General features: G+C 50.4%; 2 protein-coding genes across 6 annotated transcripts in view; one reads left to right on the top strand and one right to left on the bottom strand.

Annotated features, from left to right (window-relative positions):
• Nucleotides 1-344: 344 nt before the first annotated feature.
• CALHM2 (calcium homeostasis modulator family member 2) lies at nucleotides 345-5,985 on the top strand. Of its 4 annotated transcripts, none has more exons than XM_072971811.1 (3): nucleotides 345-1,047; nucleotides 3,194-3,761; nucleotides 5,087-5,985. In XM_072971811.1, exons 2-3 carry the CDS (start codon nucleotides 3,207-3,209, stop codon nucleotides 5,501-5,503), a joined length of 972 nt encoding a protein of 323 aa, XP_072827912.1. In that variant the 5' UTR covers nucleotides 345-1,047; nucleotides 3,194-3,206; the 3' UTR covers nucleotides 5,504-5,985. The 4 variants fall into 4 exon arrangements, with proteins under 4 accessions (XP_072827912.1, XP_006216413.1, XP_072827911.1 ...); XM_006216351.4 differs by having other exon boundaries at nucleotides 348-1,047; nucleotides 3,132-3,761; XM_072971810.1 differs by having other exon boundaries at nucleotides 348-1,047; nucleotides 2,974-3,761.
• A 1,358-nt stretch (nucleotides 5,986-7,343) lies between these two features.
• PDCD11 (programmed cell death 11) overlaps nucleotides 7,344-22,745 on the bottom strand; it is a 40,566-nt gene continuing 25,164 nt past the window's right edge. The window contains exons 22-36 of one of the 2 annotated variants that reach the window (XM_006216352.4): nucleotides 19,080-19,188; nucleotides 17,492-17,581; nucleotides 17,195-17,297; nucleotides 16,586-16,763; nucleotides 14,309-14,365; nucleotides 13,591-13,713; nucleotides 12,892-13,014; nucleotides 12,242-12,548; nucleotides 11,911-12,027; nucleotides 11,147-11,296; nucleotides 10,687-10,934; nucleotides 9,855-10,023; nucleotides 9,140-9,293; nucleotides 8,545-8,710; nucleotides 7,344-7,687 (exon numbers count right to left, since the gene is read on the bottom strand). In XM_006216352.4, coding sequence (XP_006216414.1) covers nucleotides 7,516-7,687; nucleotides 8,545-8,710; nucleotides 9,140-9,293; nucleotides 9,855-10,023; nucleotides 10,687-10,934; nucleotides 11,147-11,296; nucleotides 11,911-12,027; nucleotides 12,242-12,548; nucleotides 12,892-13,014; nucleotides 13,591-13,713; nucleotides 14,309-14,365; nucleotides 16,586-16,763; nucleotides 17,195-17,297; nucleotides 17,492-17,581; nucleotides 19,080-19,188 — 2,266 coding nt within the window. In that variant the 3' untranslated portion in view covers nucleotides 7,344-7,515. The remainder of the gene's footprint in view (nucleotides 7,688-8,544; nucleotides 8,711-9,139; nucleotides 9,294-9,854; nucleotides 10,024-10,686; nucleotides 10,935-11,146; nucleotides 11,297-11,910; nucleotides 12,028-12,241; nucleotides 12,549-12,891; nucleotides 13,015-13,590; nucleotides 13,714-14,308; nucleotides 14,366-16,585; nucleotides 16,764-17,194; nucleotides 17,298-17,491; nucleotides 17,582-19,079; nucleotides 19,189-22,745) is intronic. The other variant, XM_015249635.3, reaches the window with a different exon arrangement.

Raw genomic sequence — 22,745 nt, 5'->3', positions numbered from 1 at the left:
TCAGCAGTTCCATGGTCGCAGACCATAAGCACTGCAGAGCAGACAGGGGTCCGGGGTCTCTCCCTTGATCCTAGGGGTCATCTAGATTGTCCTTGGATAGACCTCTCCCCTTCAGCACTCCTGATCCATGACTTTAGCCTCAGCTTGCACACTCCCACAGACGGGGAGCTCATGACCACTTTCTGGGACAGGCTGGGCAGCACTGATTGTTACAAAGGGCTTCCTTCACAAACCTGTCTCCTTGTAATTTCCACCCACCAGTCAGAGCTATGCCCACAGGGCCTCAGAGAATCCCGAGTCCGGAATTTACTCATCAGTGCTCCCAAGATTTGAAGCAGCGCCTGGGGAGTGAGTTGAAGGATGGACAGAAGAGCCAATGGGGGAGGGCTTGCCAAGTGTGGTGGGCTCTGAGGGAGCAGGGCTGGAATAGGGGATGGGGGCTACTGGCTTTGTGGATCCTGCGAGGAGGAGTCAGCGTCAGTCTGATGGCATCTCTCCCCTAACCCTGCCCAGAGCTGTGTCTGGCAGCTTCTGTCCAATGGGGATCAGGCAGCGAGTGCTCTGGAAACCAGCCTGGAGGGCAGGCCCAGGCCAGATCTCCCGGAAGACCCCCCGCCTGGCCCCTGAACTGGTCCCACTGGTGTGGAGCCTCAGAAGCAGGCAGGGCCAGGCTGAGCCACTGCTCAACAGGCACCACCACTTCCTCTCTGCTCTGCTCCTCACTCCGCCCACCCCCTCTCCCCTCTGTCTGGCGCCAACACTGTTTTTCCACTGGCTGGCTCGCTCCATCCATCCGGCAGATTCTGCCTCCTTTCTGGAGTTAAACTTTTGTGAAGACACCACCAGCCCCCAGCCCTGCTGCTCTCTCCCCAAAGCAGCAAAGCAGGAGGGAGCCTGCTGGGGGATAGGGCCCCGCAGCGGCTGCCCTGGTAGGCTGCCCGCCCCGGAGGCCCACGCCCCGGGAGCTCCGATGTCGATGTCATCGCGTCACTTGGAGAGCCCAGCTTGGCAGAGGCCAGGGCCACCGGTGCCCGCAGCTGACCCCAGGTAAGGAAGGGGCACAGCAGGGCCATGCCAAGGCTGCACAGAGGGATTGTCCTGGGGAATGAGGCTCCTCGCTGAGGCACCCCACTCCCCAGCCGCCTGTTTCCTGTCCTAACTATTGTTGATGGAGGTCCTGCATGGGCTTGGGTGTGACCCATCCTGGGCCTGGGGGCCAGGGGCAGTAGTCTCAGGAGATGGCCTAGTTCCTCCTCTGCCCACCACCCACCCATGTTCAGGCATCTTGTACCCCACTTTGGGCAGTTTATGAACACAGGGGAGCATATTAGGAGACTTGAAGCCAAGAGAAAAGGAAGACGGTGAGGGGACTGCCTTTAACGCATTCATTCCCAGCAATATTACAAACTCCTGTTCCCAGAGAGTTAGACTGGAGCCCCTGGAACCCCCAGGCAGTGAGTTGGGGCGCTCCTCCTGGCAACCCATGTGGCCACCCAGCTCTGCACCAGCCCATCTGGCAGCGTTGGCAGTAACCAGGAGGGGTGGTGATCTAGAAAGGAGGCACAGAAAGAAATATAGGCAGGTCTCTCCAGCTCTGTTTGCTGCCCACCCCAACCCTCCACTCCCCAGCAGTCTCTGGCCAGAGGACTTTTGTTTTTCATCCCCAGGACGGGGAGGACAGGGGGCCACACCCTGGCCTGTGTGGGTGGGGCCTGGGAAGGGAGTTGGGGCTGAACATGGCTGGAGCCCAAGGCCATGGCCACTTCCTGGCAGGCTGCCAGCCCCGCTGCTGCCCAGATCAAGGCAGAGCAGGCTCGAGAGAAGATGGTGGGCATGGCCGAGCCTTAACCTTCATCAAGACTTCCTGCTGTTGGTAGGCTCGGCGGCCCGTAGGCCCAAGGACCTGGGTGGAACAGGGCTGCTGGATAGGGAAGGGGTAGCGGGTGGGAAAGGGGAGGTTTGCCAGGGCTCTCGTAAACAGGCACAGAGCAGGGTCAGTAGGAGACCAAGAAAATAGAGGGCTCACTTGGCTTGACCCACCCTTGTTCACGTCCCAGGCCTCCTTAGGCCATACTCAAAAGTCCTGTCCAGGCACTTCCATATCTGAACAGCCTTGAGCAAGGAACTCTGTTCTCTTTAGGCCTTAGTTTCCTGATCTTTGCAGGAAGGAGAATCATCTCCCCTACCCCTACCCCACCACCTCACCTCTGGGAGGCACCCTCAGGACTGGATAGGGTGAGATGGAGAGTTTCACACACAGGACAATTATCAGGCACCGTTTACTCCCTTTCTTTTCCCTGCAGCATCCCTAAGAGAGCAAGGACCAGAATGGTTTATCCTCTTTTCACAGATGAGGATGCTGAGGTCGAGAAAGGTTGTAAAGTATGTTGAGAGCCAGGATCTCCTAAACCAGGCCAGAGCCTGGGGTCTCGAAAGTGAAAAGGTTCTTATGAACTCCAGGGATGCTGCGCCAGACTCACCTGTGATTGGAGACCCCTTCTTCCACCCAACTCACATCACAGGGTCAAATCCAAGTCCCTTATTCACCAGGACCCTCACTCCAGCTTTTATACCCACAGGCTAGAGGCCCCGAGGACACATCCTGTAAATAGTGCTACCCTCCTCAGCACATTAGCAGTACCTGGAATCCCAAAGGGAAAGCCAGTCAACATCCCAGATTCCCCAGTGCCACAGGGCCAGTCCTAATCCCTACCTCAAGGGAAGCTTGTCGTAATGAGGCAGACAGACCTGTGCTTGAATCTCAGCTCTGCCACTCACATGAGCCTGGCAAGGCCCCCACCCTCGGGAAGCCTCCACCTTCTCTGCGCACACGGGTATGTCACAGCTCAGTGCGGGATCATGAGGATGGGCAGTGAGGGATGTGAGCACCTGACAGAGTGGGAGCTCAGTGAATAGAGGCTATCATTCCACCCAGGCCCTGGGGCTTCCGAAGTTTCCTTCCTTTCTCACCAGCCTGGCTACACAAGCTCCCCTCAGCTCCTGTTTTCAGAGGCAAACAATGGATCAGTCATCTACTGTCCCACAGGGAGCACCAGGCTGGCCACTGCAGGGGTAACATGGCAAGACCATGCCCTGCCTTCAGGTACCCACCAGCCTGCGCGCTTCCCTAGTCCCACCAGGAACCATCAGTCCCTGTTGCCTTTGGCCTCCACCCTTGCTGTTGGTCCCGCAGCTGACCTGTCACCATGGCAGCCCTGATCGCTGAGAACTTCCGCTTCCTGTCACTCTTCTTCAAGAGCAAGGATGTGATGATTTTCAATGGGCTGGTGGCACTGGGCACAGTGGGCAGCCAGGAGCTGTTCACTGTGGTGGCTTTCCACTGCCCTTGCTCACCAGCCCGGAACTACCTGTACGGGCTAACGGCCATCGGTGTGCCCGCCCTGGCGCTCTTCCTCATTGGCGTCATCCTCAACAACCACACCTGGAACCTGGTTGCCGAGTGCCAGTACCGGAGGACCAAGAACTGCTCAGCTGCCCCCAACTTCCTCCTTCTGAGCTCCATCGTGGGTCGCGCAGCTGTGGCCCCTGTCACCTGGTCTGTCATCTCCCTGCTGCGCGGTGAGGCTTATGTCTGTGCTCTCAGCGAGTTCGTGGACCCCTCCTCACTCACAGCAGGGGAAGAGAGCCTCCCACAGGCCCATGCCACAGAAATCCTGGCCAGGTTCCCATGCGGGGAGGGCCCTGCCAACCTGTCAGGATTCCGGGAGGAGGTCAGCCGCAGGCTCAAGTACGAGTCCCAGGTAAGGCTGCGCAAAGCGGAGAGAGAGCCTCTTCCTTCCCTACACGGTGGCTGGTGGGGAGGTCCCGCGATGGCCCCGTGTTAACGCTGCAGCTGAGGTCTCTAGGAAAGCACTAGATTGTCAGTGTCAGGTATCAGAGCTGGGTAACTGTGGGTTAGCACTTGGTGGGGCAAGGGTCAATTCCATCCCAAGTAAGAGAATTTTAAACATTAAAGGGATGTTCTTCTGGCTCAGACTGAGCCTTGAGCCCAGTCACAGGTTAAGCCCTTTGTTCCAGCCAGACTAAGCAGGAACCCCTAACATCTTATGAAACATTTTCTGTCGGCTGTGAACTGATAGCGCAGAGTAGCTGGCTTGGGGGACAAGCATGTTCCTATCCCGGGAAAGGCCCCTGCCCAGTACCAAGTCAGCCTCAGGCACTGCTGACATAAGAGGAGTCTTGAGGCAGGAAGGGGTGTCAAGTCAGGTGGCAGCAGTTGCCGCCCTGATCCTAGCCTCAGCCAGGGGTGTAGTTCCAAAGGAGTGGAGTTCTCAAGGAGTTGGTCAGGGAGAGAGGGCAGGGGCAGAGACCTGGGCAGAAGCAGAAAAACAGCTGAAGTCTTAAGAGAAGCAGGGCGTGAGGGAAGGACAGGAACGAGTACAAGATTACTCTAAAGATTACTCTTAGGTCCGTAAGAAGCACACGTAGAGAAGCAGGGCTGGAGATAGTACTGACGGAGATGGAAGATGGTAGGCAGAGAAACAAAATCTACTTGATGATAGTCAAATGCCCACAGATCTCTGTACAGGCTTAAATGGGGGAATAAAGATAACCTTGACTGTTCCAGCCCTCAGTAAGCCCACAGCCAAGCAAGCACATGGGTGATTTCAAAACAAGGCAGAGTGACAACTGAGGAGGAACTGGGCCATGGGGGACCCAGGGAAGGCAAGATTGCTCCCAGAGGGGCTCTGGAAGGCTTCCTGGAGGTGGCACCTGGGCTGAGCTTAGCAGTTTGAGCTGGGTTTTGGTGGGCTGAAATGATGTGGATGGGAGCCCTTGGGGCTGAAGGAGTGGCAGCTGTAATTACAGGAGGCTAAGTCTAAGAACAAAGGTGTGAGCTCAAGGGAGTGAGGGCAAAGAGGAGGAATCACAGTCAGGAGGGTCTCCTGCCCTTACAGGAGCAGAATCTTTGGCCAGGGAAGTGACAGAGCCAGCTCTCGGGGGTCCTGCTGCCAGGTTCAGCCCAGCCCATCTGCTCTGACCAGCTCCTTCTACTTCTTCCTGGGGTGGGTGGGGGTCCAGGCAGCTCCTTGTCCATCCTCAACCCTGTCCCTTCTCTGGCCAGCTCTTTGGGTGGCTGCTCATTGGTGTGGTGGCCATTCTGGTGTTCCTGACCAAGTGCCTCAAGCATTACTGCTCCCCACTCAGCTACCACCAGGAGGCCTACTGGGCGCAGTACCGCGCCAATGAGGACCAGCTCTTCCAGCGCACGGCCGAGGTGCACTCGCGGGTGCTGGCTGCCAACAATGTGCGCCGCTTCTTCGGCTTTGTGGCGCTCAACAAGGATGACGAGGAGCTGGTTGCCAAGTTCCCAGTGGAAGGCACACAGCCGCGGCCACAGTGGAACGCCATCACTGGCGTCTATCTGTACCGCGAGAACCAGGGCCTCCCACTCTACAGCCGCCTGCACAAGTGGGCCCAGGGTCTGGTGGGCAACGGCACAGCCCCAGACAACATAGAGATGGCTCTGCTCTCTTCCTAAGGGTCCTGTTCCCACACTCTCTGCCAGTGAAACCACTTGGTCCCAAACTGAATCCCACTGCCTGCTCACATCACCATCAGAGGGGATTCTGTTTCTCAACCACAGCTTTTGGAGGAAACAAGCCAGGAGGAAGGAACACAACAAGCTGGGGTACAGATGTGAGAGCCAGGAGACAACGTGGTCAGGTCTGGCAGGAAAGCTCTCAGACCTGAAGAAATTCCCTCTCCTGTCGCCACCAGCCACTTGGTCAACAGCTTTGGATAAAAGACCCTTTCTCAGAACTGGTCCTTGCCCTGGCCAGCTGAGCCAGGTGACAATGAAACTCACCAGCAGGCTCCTTGTACAGAACACTGTGCAGTTAATTTGCATGTAACTACATATGGACACCTGGCTCAGCTGGGAAATAGCCCTCCAATGTATGCCTCCAGCTTTATTTTATATACATTTTTGATAAAGCTTTTCTTAGTATAAAGGACTGGCTTGGTGTCTGCATGACTGGATGGATCATGTCACAGCAAGCTGGAGTTCATGGGGACAGGCCCAAATCCCATTCCTGGGGAGGAAAGACGATAGAGACTCTGAGCAAGACTAAAATGGGAGGAATGGAGGGTTGGGGTGCAGGGAGAGCCAGGTGTCCCCACATGTGGGGAAGCCCTGGGGCTGATGATGTCTTAACTGGATTCAGTTATCTAATTTGATCTGGGGAACAGATGGAATCAGGCCTTTCTCAGAGGAAAGCCCAGTACAGGTCAGCAGACCCTGCACTCAGCAGGGCAGTCTAGCTCTTGTAACCTTGAGATAATGACCAAGAACCAGGCCAGCCCTGCTTCACCTCCCTCCCATACCCACCCTTGCCCAAGCACCTCCACTATCTCTAAAACCTCTGATGCTCTCTCCCTTGTCCTTGTCCCGCTTTCTGGCAAATGACTCATCACTTCCCTTGGAAAAGCTCTCCAGCTCGCAAGATATTTAAAGCTCTACCCAAGAAAACTTTTAATTCCCATAAGATCGAGCCAAAAATGAACTGGCTTCAACTTCTTGCTGCGTCCATGCTGGCCTCTAAGAACTTGGGAACATACAGGATTACTACTTATCAAAGGAGGTGGAGAGTCAGTCTTTCTGGGAATCTTATAGGGAACTGTGTGTGTAGTGGGCCTGTCTCAAGGACTCAAGAAACAACCATCAGGTCAATCAATGCCCTCTTTCCAGGAACCTCTCCCCAGAGGAGCTACAAGGAGATGGAGAAACTGTGCGATTCTCCTCAAAGCCACACGACACATCAGTCTAGGTCCCCACCCAGCCTCCCACTTGCAAGGCCCCCTGGCAGCACCCAGCACACACACACCCATTTCATCCATAAAACCCTTCGAGGTAGGACGTGTTAACTTCATTTCACAAATGAGGCACCCGATTCAGAGAGGTTGGGTAATCTGGCCCCAGTGGCCCTGGGAGGAGACATCACCAGATGTTTTGAGCCCAGGCAGCCAGATTCCCTAGTTCTCCCTGCTGGGCTCTGCTTTTGTCCTCCCGCCCCAGCCTCATGGCCTTCACAAAAGGGTGTAAGGTACTAGCTATGCTGAGGCTGGATGCCCAGAGACCCCACGATCTACTCCCTGGACCCTACTGACCTCTTCTGGCTGGACCGGGGCCTGCCAGGGCCAAAGGGGGATCCTGACCACAGGGTCATCGGGAGTCAGCCCTCCATCCTGCTCCCTGGGGACCTCCCACTAAGGAGAGACTCTCAGCTTTTCTGGAAGCCCAGAACCCTGTTGCCTGCAACCACTGAGCAGCCCTAGAAAAATGATGACATAAACTGGTTCTTAAAACAAGCAAAAAGGAATTATAAGAAATCTTAGATTCTTTTTTTCTGGACAGGGTTACCCCAAGGGCACTGCAGAAAAAGCAGCACTTAAATAGAATCCTCAGGCAGCACAGTTTTTCAACTGCTCAGGAGCCTGAGGGTCGGCTGGGCAAGCCCACTGCTGCCCGTGGCCCTGGGAGCCAGCCGGGCACTAGTCCTCCAACACGGAGCTCTTAGCCTCCACATATTCCAGGGCCTTAGCCTTTACTGCCTGCACGTCCTTCTCGGTGCCGTGTTGCTTCTCGTAGTCCAGGTAGCGCTTGAAGAAGAATTTCATTCGCTTGGGGGCCAGGCTCAGGTGAATGACCCGCTCAAAGATGTCCCTGGGAGAGAGAGCAGGGCAGCGTTTGCCTCTTGGTCCCTGGCCACACAATTCCTGGCCAGCCTTCATCCACTTGCTCTCAGGTCCCAGAGCCAGGCCTCCTGTTATCCAGCACTCTCACTTCTACTTTTATTTTTATTCCTGTTATAAACTCCCATCACATCCACAGACAGAGAATATCACCCTCACTTTCTAGAGAAGCAGATGCCCAGAGCTGTTAAAGGACTTAACGGCCTGAAGTCACATAGTGAATCAGGACAAAGCTAGCAGGAGGGACCGGGGCCTGCCAGGGCCAAAGGGGGATCCTGACCACAGGGTCATCGGGAGTCAGCCCTCCATCCTGCTCCCTGGGGACCTCCCACTAAGGAGAGACTCTCAGCTTTTCTGGAAGCCCAGAACCCTGTTGCCCTGTGTGTGTATGGATCCATAAGAAAAGACCTGATAGGCTTGGGCAAGGCACTGGTTCTTTAGGGACCTCAGTCCACCCGCCTCTAATCCTCCCTGCTTCGGGGGCACTGAAGGACAACAGTGAGCTCATGCCTGTGAACGCTGTCTACAGTGACAGCCAGGCTCAGTGCTAATTAGGAGTCTCCTGACTCCCAGGCCAGGGGCCAGCCTACCTCCACCCAAAGTTCCATATACAGACTTGAGGCTGGCCCCTGAGGCAGCAAAAGAAGTGGAAAAGTGACTGCCATTGGACTTGTTGTATCATGTCAAAGCTGTTTTCCCAGACAGAGTAAGATAACTGGGGTGCTGGGAGCTGCCGTGGAGCTAAAACTCCTCCTTGTGGGTGATGCCCCAACGCACCCCCCAACCCCCCAACAAGGAATTCAGCCTCAGCCCGCCCTCCCCTCTCACCGGACTTCCTTCTGGCTGCCATGCTTGATGATCATGTCAATGTAGACCGACCAGACATCCGTGCGCTTTGGGTAGGTGCTCAGCGTATTCTCGAAAATGGCTTTGGCCCGCTCTGCATCCCCCAGCTGGAACTCAAGCTGGGCAAACTTGGCAATCACATCCACGTCTGCGGGGAGAGGACAGCTCAGACACGCACAGACAGCCTTATCACAACACACTGCAGGGACAGGGTCTGACCCCGGACTCCCTGCCCTTGGGTCCTAAGACCTAAGTGATGACAGGAGGCACATTAGGGCCAAATACACAGACAGGCATTGATCTATGACTCCCATGGCAGACATTCTACTCTCTGAGTCCAGAAGAGGAATAGGGGGTGGGCCGCAGGGCAGGCAGGGGCAACAGAATCAGTGTTAATTATCTTTCATTCCTCTATCTTCAAAGTTTAGCATTTGAAATGCAACACGTGCTGTGTCTATGAGCGTATAATGAACAGAGAGATAGCTGTACCCTCCACAAGGCTTTCCCGACCCCTCTGCCCGGATCCGAGAGCCCACAGTGTGCAGGCCTGGACGGGCGTGTGGGCACGAGCACTCACGCTCTTTCTTGGGCAGGCACTCGAGGGCTCGCTGCATCACACGGTGACTGGCTCCAGCTTGGCCTCTCCGCAGAAGAAAGGCGCCGTATTTGATCCAGACAGCTTTCTCCTGCCGGAAACGCTTCAGCATCCGGTTGTAGAGTTCACCAGCTTCCTGTGGGAAAGACGGGGCAAGCTGAGGAGAGGGTGGTATGACAGAGGAGGCAGTGGGCACCTATGCTCGTCAGAAGCTAGACCTGGGCTCACAGACGCCAGTCACTCTCTGGGCCCAATTCCAGATATGTGAGGGGAGAAGGCAGGCTCTCAGAGGTGAGGAGAACTCACGAGGAGGCCTAACAGGACGGGGAGCCTCCCTCCTAATCCTGCACCTTGAGAAGGTGAGAGTGACGAGGGCATGGAGGAGAGGCGGAGAGGGGCTAAGGGGCTATGTGGCCTGCTATCTACGACACCCATCAGCAGCCGAGCGATACACACAGGGGTCACTGCCCCTTCAGTCGGCCCCATGTCCCTAACACAGAGGCGGGGGACACGACTTCTCCTACTTGGAAGATAAGCTCGTTGGGCCCAGACGTCATGGAGCCAGCCTGGGGCAAGCCTGGACCCAGGGGCCGGGGTTCTCCCCAGAGACTTCCCTGCTGCCCCCGGGACGCCCAGGAGCTAGTTTCTGAGAGGCTGAGGACTGTCTGGTGGCGGGCCACCTGGCCCAGCCTCCTACCTGGAATTTCTCTGACTTGGTGTAGATGTCAGCCAGGTGGAGAAAGACCTTCAGCGGCTCATTGTACTGCACGGCCCGCTCGAAGACCTTGGTCAGGGACTCCTGGGAGCCGTACATGTTCTCCAGGTTCAGCAGTGCCACCCACACGTTCAGCTTCTCCTGCTCCTCTCTGGAGGGAGAGTAGTCAGCACCATCACCTCAGCCATGCGAGCCCCCTACTCCCATCCCTCCTCCCCAGGCTCCACCCATGTCCTCAGCTCCCACCCCCAAGTGCTGGCACTGAGGGGCCCTGTCCCCACTGCAGCTCACACAGAAGCAGGACCCCCAACTGTGGGTCTAGGGCACCCCTAGTTTCTGCCTCCACTCCCAGGAAGGAAGCTGACCAAATCTCAGACTGGCCTGAGCTCTGGGCTGGACAGAGCAGAATCTGCGGTCTGAGTCTCTGAACTAAGGGAATGATGTAGAGGGAAGCCATGGCTGTTCTCTAGTCTTCAGGAAACCTGCTCTACCCAAGCCTGGAAAATGGCCACTGGCAGGGTTTTTGCCCAGGTACATGGAGAGCTGTTTCCTCTCTTCTACTTCTGCTCCAAGTGGGGCACCTAACTGAGGTGCAGGGACTCGTGTAACTGTCAACCTTGGCTATTTCAGTGAAGAGAACTATAAAATATAAATGAGCAGATCTATTTCACAGACGGCACTCCTCTGAGAGAAAGCCAGTGAACCCAAGGGGCCCCAGTGGCAGAAACCTAAACCGCCGCGAGCCTGCCAAGGAGAAAATGGCCGAGAGGCGGCAGGGCAGACTCAGCCCAGAGCAGGGGAGTGAAGCAGGAACCTGAAGGAGATGGTCTTGAGTGCCCTCTCGGCCACAGCCCGGGCCTTCTCAATCTCCGTGGCCTGCAGGTGGAAGGCCATGTACTGCACCCACAGGATGGAGCTGTTGGGGGAGCTTAGTACGAGTCGGTCAAAGTCATCCGCCGACTCCGGCTGTCGCCCAGGGTCCATCAGCGCCTCCTCTATGCGGGCCAGCTCTTTCTCCGCCTTCTGCTTCTCCAGCTCCCTTTCCTTCTTGCTTTTCTTCTGCTATGGAAGGCACAACAGTGAGTGAGTGACCTGATCCTTAGACCCCGGGCAGGTCAGCGGTGAAAGCTAAGAACTGGCAGGGAAGTCCACGAGTCTATAAACACTCCCAGCCCAAGATGGCCCCAACGTGCCCCACCCAGGCCAGGACAGAGCACAGGAGACTGGTGTCAAGGGTCCCTGAAAAAAGGACAGGGCCCTGGAAAATATGATACCGTGGCTTGCTCTGGCTTCTCTTCCTCCTCGCTGTCTGAGCTCTCCCTGTGAGGTGGCAAGGCCGGGGTCAGAGAGTCCAGCCTCACGTCCCAAACGAAGCCAGAGGACAGCTGCAGCCGGGGTGCTTCTGCTGGCCTGGGGTGCTTCTTCTGGAGGGTCACAGGTACACGTCAGGAAAGCACTGGGTTCATGCCGCCCCCTGCTCCCCAGACACTCCCCCGCCACGGCCAGGCTAGGCTTCTTTATAATAATGACATAAAAGCTTTTTTTGTAAATAAGTAAACTTAAGTAATAATTGTTCAAAATTTTATGTGCACATATATACTTATGTCCATGTATAAAGCAGCAGCAGAGCTAAGACAGAGGTATGATGTGATCTGAGGGTGGCAGGGAGGTTACACCTAAAGTCTGGGAAGCCCTTCCACACTGTCCTCAGTTCCAGCAGTACTGTCCTCATGTCTCAGGGGACATAGGCTCAGAAAAGCTAAGCTGCCTTTTCTCTGCCCGCCCCACTAACTGAATTCAGCTCCACCCAATACACGTTGAATAGAACTGACTTTGGCAGCCCACCTAATAAGTCAAACAGGGGCCCTGTCCTCGGGAGCCTGAGGACTAGCTGAGGAAGCTCGTCACCCCATCTTTTCACACTGCACAGAAAATGAAGACAAGAGACAGTGCTAAAGACAGCTCGGCCCTCGAGCAACAGACCTAGGATGTCCCTCCCAGAGCGGCCCTTACTCCCCAGCTCAGCGCCGACCCTCACCCTGGGCGGCACACTCGGCTCCTCCATCTCCTCTTCCCCTTCCCGGTAATACACTTCGACACCACTGTCATCCTCCTCAGATGGAGCAGCTTTCTTTTGCTTCTTGTTCACGTGTTCCTAGGGTGACAGGCGGGGAGAGCCATGCTTCTTGCCCCTGAGAGCGCCCTCCAAGCCCCAGGGCAGCGCCCTCCCGCACCTCCTGGCAGCACCCAGCGCCCAGCAGCAGCTCACGCCGCCCTCAGTCCCAGAGGCTGAGGTCAGGCAACTGCCTGCCGGCTTCTGAGAGGCTCTCCCTTCCAGGTGAGGGGAGGCCACCTCCCAAGGGACGCACCTGCTCACTTCCAGACTCCGGGTGTGGCCGCTTGCCCGGCTTCTTTGCCTGCGGTTTCTGGGGCACCTTCTTCTCCTTGCTGGGCAGCTGCACCTCCTCCGGGCCCTGACCATTACTCTTCTCCTTCCTCTTCTGACTCTTCCTTTTCCCCTTCTTTTCTTCTCCTCTGTGGTCTCTCTCCTCTGCCCCTGTTTCCCTCTCGTCCTGCTTTCGGAGGGGCAGTCCTAGGGAGGCAGGAAACACGTCCGGCTTCCCAGTGTCGCGGGGGAGAAATGACAGCTCTACCAGGTCCCCCCGGTGGTTCACGCTATGAAGGGGAGATGGGGGCGGGGAGTGGACAATGAAGACAACGTAACAGGACAACAGGCACAGCAAGCAGCCTAGTTTTCTGCCTTGGAATCCATTCCGTTGCACACTGTACCGTGCTTAGTAGAAACATGCACAGGGTAGCTGTGCTGCCCCTTCCCCCCTCCATCCCCAACGACAGGTGCCTGTGCAGAGAAAAGCCTCCACATCTGTCTTTAGGAGCTGAGGGATTTATCTGATTACTGTACTCACCAGTACCTAAGCCATTATGTTTAAAATTTACCTCTAAATCTCCTCCCAGGGCTCCCAGACAAAGGGGAGGGAGAAGGAGGGTAGACATCTACCTTAGGACCTTGGCTGTGAGCAGCTTCCCTTCGGGGAGGTGTTTGTCATACAGGGTACTCTTGGCTGGGCTGTACTGGGACACGTGCGGGTACTGGGCCAAACCCATAACTGAGGGACCAAGGCTGACAGGAGACAGAGACAAGGGTCCTGTGGTTATAAATACAAAAACAGAGTCCCAGCCAAGCCGAGCACCTCCCCTCTCCCAGAGACCCAAAGTGTGACAGATTTACGACAGATGCAAGGTTCCTGGCATTCAATAAAATAAAGAGGGCTTTGTAAACTGGAAAAATTATTGAGCATAATGAAGATGTGACCAACAGTATTTTTCACCCCGTATCAGAGCATCACAATGTACAAATCACAAGCTGCGAGAAAGACAAGAAGAAAATGCGGATGCACAATTACAGCAGGGAAGGGTGGGACAGCTGGTGGCTGTGAACACTGTGATTTCACGGAACGTGTACAAATCCTGACCATGGACGTGCTACGTTTTTTGTCCAAAATACCAAACAAGAATAGTTCAAAACTTTTTTTAAAGTATACAGAAACTTGGAACATAAAACACTGGTGGGAACTCAGCCGCTCCTCCCGTCACATTTCCTCCAGAGACAATGAGGGGGGAAGCAAGGGCCACAGACCAGGACAGGCCCCAGGAGGCCCTCGGCACTGGCCCACTCCTGGGGCTCCACCTCACACACCTGAGGAGCACACCGGACGGCTGGACGGCCTTCACGTAGCCCCTCAGGAGCTGCCCTTTCTCAATGTCCTGGATGGAGTTAATCTCGGGGTCTGCTATTTTGCTTTTCGTCTCCGGGTTCGTCCTAAAGGAATAAGAGACTTATACACGTACCTCTAACCCCTTTTCCTCACCCTCACCCCCAACTCATCTGTGATCATCACGGTTGGCAAGAATATGACTCTGGACCTGTCAGAAGGGCATCACCTTCAGAGCCCAGCCCTGCTCTCTCCTGAAGTCCTATCAGCCAGGGATGTGTCAGTGCACTGGCTTTAACGGTAATAGCAAGCAGCTGAGCAAACCAGAGGGAGGTCAGACCTAAAGCTCTGGTCTCATAAACATCCGTTTCAAATCAGGACCTTGGGCCAGTCCTCTTCTCGGCACACTCACCCCTACTGCGGAACTGGGAGACTAAATCACCTCCCCTTAGCAGGGCCGCCATCTGGCAACCTCGAACTCCACTCTGGATGTCTGAACCTTTCCCTGGGAAACAAGAGCCTGAGCAGACAGGCTCGTCTACAATCTGAGTGTCCTCAGCTTTTCTGGTAACAACAGAGCAGGGCATAAGGTGTGAGCAGAGAAGCAAGCTGGGAGGCCCAAAGCTCTGTGTCAGGTCCACGTAGCCCCTCCTCAGTCCTGGGCTTCTCCCCCTAATTCTTGTCCCAATGACAGACACCCACCTGGACGATCGCAGCGACAAAGTCAACTCAGGATCCGTGGTGGACAGGACGTAACACCTGGAATAAGAGCAGAAGAGAAGGAAACGCTGAGCCAGCACCTTGGGAGAAGGGAGAGAGCCTCGGCTTCTTCTCCACAAGGCTGAGTGACAGGCAGAAGGAAGTGAGGGCTCTGTTCTTCATCCTGCTGAACCCTGCCGAGGCACTCGGGACAAGTTCCCTCTCTGGGCCTGAGTTTACTAATCTGTTTAGTCAAAACAACACTACCTGCTCTTCTTACCCAAGGAAGGTGCCGGGAGGACAAAAGGAGACATAAGCCCTCTGGAGGCCCATACAGCCTTGGGGTGAGTACTTAGGAGACGGGACCAGCTTGTGTCAGCGGCTGGGAGGGTCCGATCTCAGTGGAGACAGACTCACCATAGGAAACTGTGACAGGGGACAGCCTGGTACCACTGCAGACTCACAGCAGCAGTTCAGAGGAGGCCAATCAGTGAGGCCTGAGTACAGGAGGCTTTGGGTTTACTCTTTGGGTGGGTTTCCAAACTCATTTCATCTAACACGGCAAGTAGCAGCCCGAAGTGGTAAAGTATAGAATCTTATCAGCAGAAGGGATCTCAGCAGCAATATAGTCCAAACTCTCCCCGTGACAGGCATCTGCCTTTTCTACCAGGGTATCACAGCCCTTAAAGTAGGAAAGCACCTGGAGGGACTGCCTACCTTTAGGCAATTAACTTATTATCCACATTTGACAGATGAAGGAACTACAAATGAATGTTACTCATACGTTTAACTATAATAAATATATTTTTAAAAATATTTTGCTACAAAATCACACTTGCATTTTGTAAGCCTCCAGGAGACAAAGGGGAGATGATCCTGGATTTCTCTCTGACTCATTCTTTTTCCCCTCCTAGGCCCTGGGCATTTTTGTGCAGGTTAGCTCTGACAAGTCGTTGAGAATTTAGGCAGGTGCTGGTGACTGGGACACTCGAGATGGGAAAGAGAGATGACTACTCTCCAGTCACTGCCTCCTGAAGGCATCTGCTCCACTGCTGGCTAACTCTGATTCTCAGAAAGGCTGTATTGTACCATGCTGAAATCTACCCTTTCAATGTTAGTTTATTCAGGCTATCAAATGGTTTTAAAACTCTGACGTAGGTTCATTTGTGTGCATCTGAAATAGTTCATAAACAAAGCAACCCCAACTGCGAAAGATTACTGCTACCCTTTTATAGACAACACCTACAGATCAATTTTTTTTAATTAAGAAGATGGACGCTTCAATATAAAAATGAGGAAGCAACTTGGCCAAGCAAAGCTCAGAACAAATATAAAGAGCCGATAAACTTGAAAAATGACCAGTATGAGAAATGCAACTCAAAATGAGAGATCAATTTTAGCCTATTCAATGGCAAAGATAAAAATGAAGACTATCCAGTGTTGATAGGGGTGAGAGAAATGAACAGTCACATTTGCTAATTGTTAATGGAGATAAAAATCAGCACAGTCCTTTTGGAAGGTACTTTGGCAAAATGTGTAACACTGTTTAACCCATCACTTTTACTTCTAGGAATTTATTTCACAGATATACTTGCACTAGTATCTAAACATATATGCGAAGATATTTACTTCAACATTATTATCCATCAACAGAATTGTTTAAATAAACTGTGATTAAAAAAAACAAAACATACTGACTAGCATATATAAAATAGATAAACAAGTTTATTCTGTATAGCACATGGAAATATATTCAATATCTTGTAGTAGCTTATGGTGAAAAAGAATATGAAAACGAATATATGTATATTCATGTGTGACTGAAGAATTGTGCTGTACACCAGAAACTGACACATTGTAAACTGACTATACCTCAATAAAAAATAAACCAAAAAAACCCAAAACACATGATAGAATACTAAAAAAAAATGTAAAAAATAAGGTAAAAGAACAAGGTTGATGTAAACAGACTAGCATGGGAAAAGAAACAGCCCACGACAAACTGCTCTGAGAAAAAAAGCAAGCTGCAAAACAGCATATAAAACAAAATTCTATTCTTACACAAGGAAAACTTACCTATGTATGTTAAAGTCTTGAAAGCAGAGATCAAAGTATACAATGGCAAAAAGTAGTGGAGAAAGAGAGGAGTAAGAGAAATTTTCATTTTCTATTTATTTTATATACAATTGCTTTCTGGTAGAAAATCACATATTACATCGTAAAAACAAAAAATACACCAATCCCACAGACAGCTGAAAAGAAGAAGAAAACTCAGCCTACCTGACAATCTTCTGTGGGGTAAAGTCTTCCAGGGGCGTCTCTGAGTAGGAGTCACTCACGTGAAATATGCTGACTCTTCCGATCTTCCCGAAGGGGAAGGAGACTGTCAGCCCCTCCTTGGGAGTCACCTTCACTACTCGGCCCATGGCCACTTCCCCTTTCTCAAGCTTGTGAGGACCTGGCAGGAGAATGAACCAGATTCATGGAAGGGGAAATGAGCCAAGAAAGAGGCTGGGATGCTGGCCAACCACAGGCCAGGGCAGGTGGGAGCACCAGACTTGGGGTGTCTGGGCTGAGTGGACCAGAAGGATCGCACAGACCCAGATCACCATGTCACGTGATCAGGAATCCCAGGGCCATGTGGTGGACAACCCGTTCTGAGACCTAAGAAGATCAACTATGTAGGTAAAGAGGACTCAGACACAGGCCACAGAGCAAAGCCCCGAGGGAAAAACTGTTCCAAGAACACACCCACCCACCACACTAGGCTTTCTGAGGACTCGACTCCAATACTGCAGGCATCCTTCACCCTGGGCAATGGCCGAAGAGCCCTTCCCGCTCCTTTCTACCCACTCCCTTCCTCGACCAGGTCCCATTTCAGTACCACACCTATGAGTGAGAGACACAAGAAGGCCTTGGAGGAATCTGGGCCAACCACAGTGGCCTTCAGGGCCTGGCCAATCCGGAACTTCTTATCTGGATGTTTCAGAACCTGAAAGGACAAAATTCCTCTAATGTTTGAGGAAAGGTCACAACCACAGCATTTAAGTCTGCATACTGAAGTATCTCCCAAACCAGTCCCTGAACAAGCACACGGTTCCCTGTAACCACTGTAAGCACACACCAGACACTGAATCAAGCTCAGGGAGCTGGCGTTTCCTCTCCAGGGATCTCAGGCACACTGACCTTGAAGCTAAGAGAAGTGAGCAACAACGGAATTCTCCCTCGGATGTCTGGAGCAATCTCCACCTCAAGCCATTTCTTAACCACATTGTACTGGGGGAAAAAAATAGGGGGAGAAATGGAAAAGGGCAGATACAAGCATCTTTTCTTTTCTCTTCATTAGAAGACTCTCCTAAAATCATAGGGCTGAAAGGGCCCTAATCCTACATTTTCCCAAGAAACAGGAGCCCACTCCTACATCCCATTGCCCCTGCCCAACCTCAGTTCTTGCAGGCTTCACTCAGAGTCTAGCTCAGATCCTTTGTGAGCCCAGCAGAACATGTATTCCTCCCAGTGCCTCAGCTGATTAGGAGCAAAAAGGACCTCAGAGATGTCCTCAAGCAGTAGGACCAATCCCACTGACCTCTGTTGCCTCCTCCAAGTTCAGTTGTGCCCAGTGATTGTTAACCATATTCAAGGACTAATATCTTATTTCTAAATCAATTTTGATTTCACTGTTGACACAGTGTTCTGCCCTAAATATATACCCCAATTTTCAAGTCAACTCAACAAAACATTTATCAAGCAGCCGCTACGCATATGGCATGACAGGGATAAATAAAAGCCAGGCCCTGCCTTCAAAGAGATTACAGTCTGCAAAGAATAAGTCAAATACACATAACTAGAGAAGCAAGCAGCATGCAGGAGTACAATACACTCGGGGACTATACGGGAAAACTAGTAAGGAGGGAGGGTTTTCTGTGCTGGTCCTTGAAGGGCTGTAGGCATAGGAATAGAGGGCACCCAAGTGTAGAAATAAAGACAAGAAGGGAAAAAGATAGAGGAGGGTTTCAGCGTGACTGGTACACCAGATTCGTGAGGTCAGATTATAAAGAGCCTTAAATCCACTCTAAGGCATCTTGGGTTTATGAATGTCTCTAGACAATAGGTAAGTAAACAGATCAAGCACCACGGACATAGACAGATGCTTATGGAGGAAGAATCTGGCAGTAGTGAAGAGAATTTATCCCTCAAGATCAAGCCCAGACCAACCTTCTCTCTGATTTGTATTCCATCTCGTACAGTTCTTATGGTCTCTTTCCCTTTAGTCAACTCCTGCCCACTTGGGGTTAGAACATACAATCTGGCACCAAATTACATACTGTTTTGCACTGTACCTGAACTTTACAAAAGGCAAGAATCTAAACTCCAATACTTTATTATAAATAAAATATTTCTGTTTTTATTGTGTGTGTGAATGTGTGTGTGTGTGTGTTCCGATAAAACTTTACTTGTGGACACTGAAATTTGAATCTTACATTAGTTAAAATAAAGTACTAGATTTAACATCTTGCTGTATAATCTTTCCATTTTGTACAATTAATGTATAAGCATGTGGAAATGTGAATTGCTTGCCAGCTGTTTTGTAAGCCATCAATTTAGCTCCTTGACAAGACTCGGAGTTTTCTAGGAGTGGAGGCTTTCTATTGTCTCCCACAAACCATCGTGGTAACAAACAGAATCAAAGCCTAGAGCTAACAGTCATTGACAGTTTCACCCCTTTTCTTCTGTAAGAAGGATGGCATCGCATTGCAGAGCATGCACTACTCACCTTCTTTAAGAAGCAAGTCACGGTCTGACCAGCCTGGTACTGTTTAATCTTCTCCAAGGGGCTAACAGAGTGAGTGTTGAGAGCAGTGTGGCCATCCTTCTCCAGCTCACTGTGCACAGAAAGATGATGGAAACAGTAAACCAACCTTTGGGTCAGCTTCCAGCTTGAAACCATCTCCCCTAAGCAGCCATGGATTAGTTGTACAGGATGCCCCTAACACAAGCACAACCACGCACACATCCATTTCTTTCCTTAAAGGGGAATGAATGAATGTTCACAATACCTGCATGAACGCTAATCCTTTCCAACTCACTCATTCAGGTATGAACAAGTCGTAAAGTAGGTAGCCAACAATAATCTTCATAAGTTTTCGGAATAAAATTGTTCTACTTCTTTCTTTCAGTATTTTAGCTACTGCTTTACAGTTCGCAGAACTGCTTTCACAAATCATCTCTCATTGAATGTGACAACACTCCCATGTTTGAAAATAGGGTTAGGTAAAATAGGTGTTATTAAACTCATTTTATGCTACTGGCCCAGGAGCTGAAGTCAGAGTTCTGACTCAAAAATCTAGGGCTCGGTCCCCTAGGCTACCGTGTCATTATCACTTGATTCTCTTTTTCTTCTCAGAAGAGCAACAAGGGATGTGGTCTAAGAGTTATCAGTCCACAAATCACTTCAAAGGAATCAAAGAATTTCCATCATTCCAACCCAGCCCTGCTTACCAATTCAAATTTCTAAAACAAAACAGAACTCACCAATAAAATGGTACAAGTAATACTAGTAAAACTGTAACATATAATAATAGCAAGTACTGGTGAATATAGAAACACAGGATTCTCACTAGTGAAGTTGAAATACACATGTTTTATGACCCAGTAATTCCACCCTAGAGAAATCCTCACATGGATGCACAATGGAACAAGTTGAAGGATGTTCACTGTGGCATTGTTTATAAAAGAAAAAAATTGGAAACAATCCTAAATGTCCTCCATCAGTTTGAGAATACACAGTTTGGCACATTCACAGGATGGATTACTATTTTAACTCAAGGCACAAAAATGAATGATCTTAAAACAAAATTTTGAGTGAAAAAAACAAGTTGCAGACTTGCAGAAAGTTACTATTTCTGTAAAATTTGAAAAAAGCACATAGTAATTTTTGTAGAGATGCATATATGTAAAAGTTCATATATATGTGTATATATAATTAAAGTATAGAAGCCAGAGCTAGATACACGTCGGATAATGGAGAATTCATCCTTTGGGGGCAGAGGGAGAAGCCTGGGAAGGGAACACTTCTCTGCCTGGCAGTCTAATAGACAATTTACATTCATTATCTACAATGCTTACATAGTTAGGATAAAAAAATTTATTGATTCAATAGCTGATACCAGAATGCCTCTGTGATGGGCTGAACTGTGTCCCCCACCCACCCTCCAATGTTGAAGTGAATAACCCCTAATACCTCAGAATGTGACTATTTGGAGATATGGAATTTAAAGAGGCAATTAAATTAAAATGAGGTCATTAGGGTGGGCCTTAATCCAGACTGACTGGTGGCCTTATAAGGAATTAGGCTACAACTCAATAACAAAAAAACAAATAACCCGATGGAAAAACAGAACTTGAGCAGACATTTCTCCAAAGAAGACACACAAATGTCTAAGAAGCACAGGAAAAGGTGCACAACATCACTAATGATCAGGGAAACACAAATCAAAACCACAGTGAGATATTAAACTCATATCTGTAAGGATGGCCCTTATCAAACAGAAAATAAGTTTTGGTGAGGATGTGGGAAAAAGTGAACCTTCCTTGTACACTGTTGGTAGTACTGTAAAATGAGTGTAGCTACTATGGAGAACATTAGGGAAGTTCCTCAAAAAACTACCATATGATTCAATACTCCCACTTCTGGGAATATATCAAAAATAATTGAAGGGGGAGGGTACAGCTCGGTGGTAGAGCACATGCTTAGCATGCACGAGGTCCTGGGTTCAATTCCCAGTATCTCCTATAAAAACTAATAAGTAAACCTAATTACCCCCTCAATAAAAAATAAAAATAATAATAATAATAATTGTAAATAGGATATCAAAAAGCTATCTGTATACCCACATTCAGTGCAGCACTAATCACAGTAGCCAAGATGTGGAAGCAACCTAAATGTCCATGATGGATGAATGGATAAAGACACTGCACATACATACAATGGAATACTACTCAGCCTTAAAAAAGAAGGAAATCCTGCCACATGCTACCACATGGATGCACCTTGAGGACATTATACTAAGTGAAATAAGCCTGTCACAGAAGGACTGTGCATGACTCCACTTATATGAGGTATCTAAAGTAACCAAACTCAAAGAAACAGAAAGCAGAATGATGACTGCCAGAGGCTCAGTCAGGGGAGGGGAAACAAAGAGTCACTCAGTGGGTCTAGATAGAGTTCCAGTCAAGCAAGATGAAAAAGTTCTAGAGATTTATTACATAACAACATGGATATAGGTAACAATACCATAATGTATGCTTAAAAACTGTTAAAAGGGCAAATCTATGTTGTGCTTTTACCACGATAAATTTTTTTTTAAAAGAGGAGATCAGAACACAGATACTTCCAAAGGGAAGAGCACTGGAAGACACTGGGAGAAAACAGCCATGTGCAAGCCAAGGAGAGAGGCCTCAGCAGAACAAACCCTGCTGGTACCCTGGAGCTCAGACTGACAGCCTCCAAAACAGTGAAAAAATAGACATCTGTTGTTTAAGCTAAAAAAGATAAAACTAAAACACACACACACATCGAGTATGTGTCATCCTTTTTTTTTTTCCTCAAAATGACTTTAAACTGCCTCTCTAAAGAGAATAGCCACAAGAAAAAGAAGGGTGAGCATAACTGATCAATGCTAAGAAAAAACTCATTGACCAGAAGGAATCCCAGAGATCCACCTAAAGACTCCTGAACTGCTCTGCTCTCCTAACTCCTGCCCGTCCAAAGGAGGAACTGATGAGGGAGTATCTTATCTAGCTTGGGTGACCTCATCAACCCTGAACTGATCTCTAGGACACACAACATGCTCTCTGGGCACAAGGTCTCCATATACAAAGGGAGAACAAAAATAGGACTACATCTCCTCAGTGAGTCAACACCATCGATTGATTAAATATTTTTTCTCTTGACTTCAAAGTACGTTATTTTAAAACACAAAGCATTTGAAAAATATGGCATAATACGACTGTATGTTTGTACTGTTTCTCAGGGGCTTTGATTAAAAGAATAATTAACAATACAACACAGGTGCATGGAAGAGGTGGAAGATGTGCCATCACTTTACTTGTCCATCTGTCTGTCTGTTGTTACAACTCTCCATCTCTCATCTATGAATGTACTCGTTTCCTGGCGTGGCCCACACTGCCACAGTCAGGTATCACCACTCTGGCTCACATCAGTCTCCCAAGACAGGAGGGTGAGCCAAAAGCAGGGGTAGTTAATGAGGATCGCAGGGAGTTGTCACACAATGTTCACCGACTCACCCTTGCAGTATTCATTAATGTGAGATACCCACCCTTAGCGTGAATAAACGACTTGACCTCAACCATAAGTTAAACAAGACCTCACACCTCAGAGGTGAGGACACTGCAGACTAAAACAAGGAATACGAGGAGG

Source organism: Vicugna pacos, chromosome 11 (assembly GCF_048564905.1).
Source record: "Vicugna pacos chromosome 11, VicPac4, whole genome shotgun sequence".
Classification (NCBI taxonomy): Eukaryota; Metazoa; Chordata; class Mammalia; order Artiodactyla; family Camelidae; genus Vicugna; species Vicugna pacos.
The sequence above is the reverse complement of the archived record's forward strand: the minus strand, read 5'-3'. Positions and strand labels throughout refer to the sequence as shown.

Coding starts and splice junctions, on each gene's coding strand:
- CALHM2 (XM_072971811.1), top strand. CDS start 3,207: ATGGCAGCCCTGATCGCTGAGAACTTCCGCTTCCTGTCACTCTTCTTC. Junction 3,762..5,086: donor GGCTCAAGTACGAGTCCCAG/GTAAGGCTGCGC, acceptor TTCTCTGGCCAG/CTCTTTGGGTGGCTGCTCAT.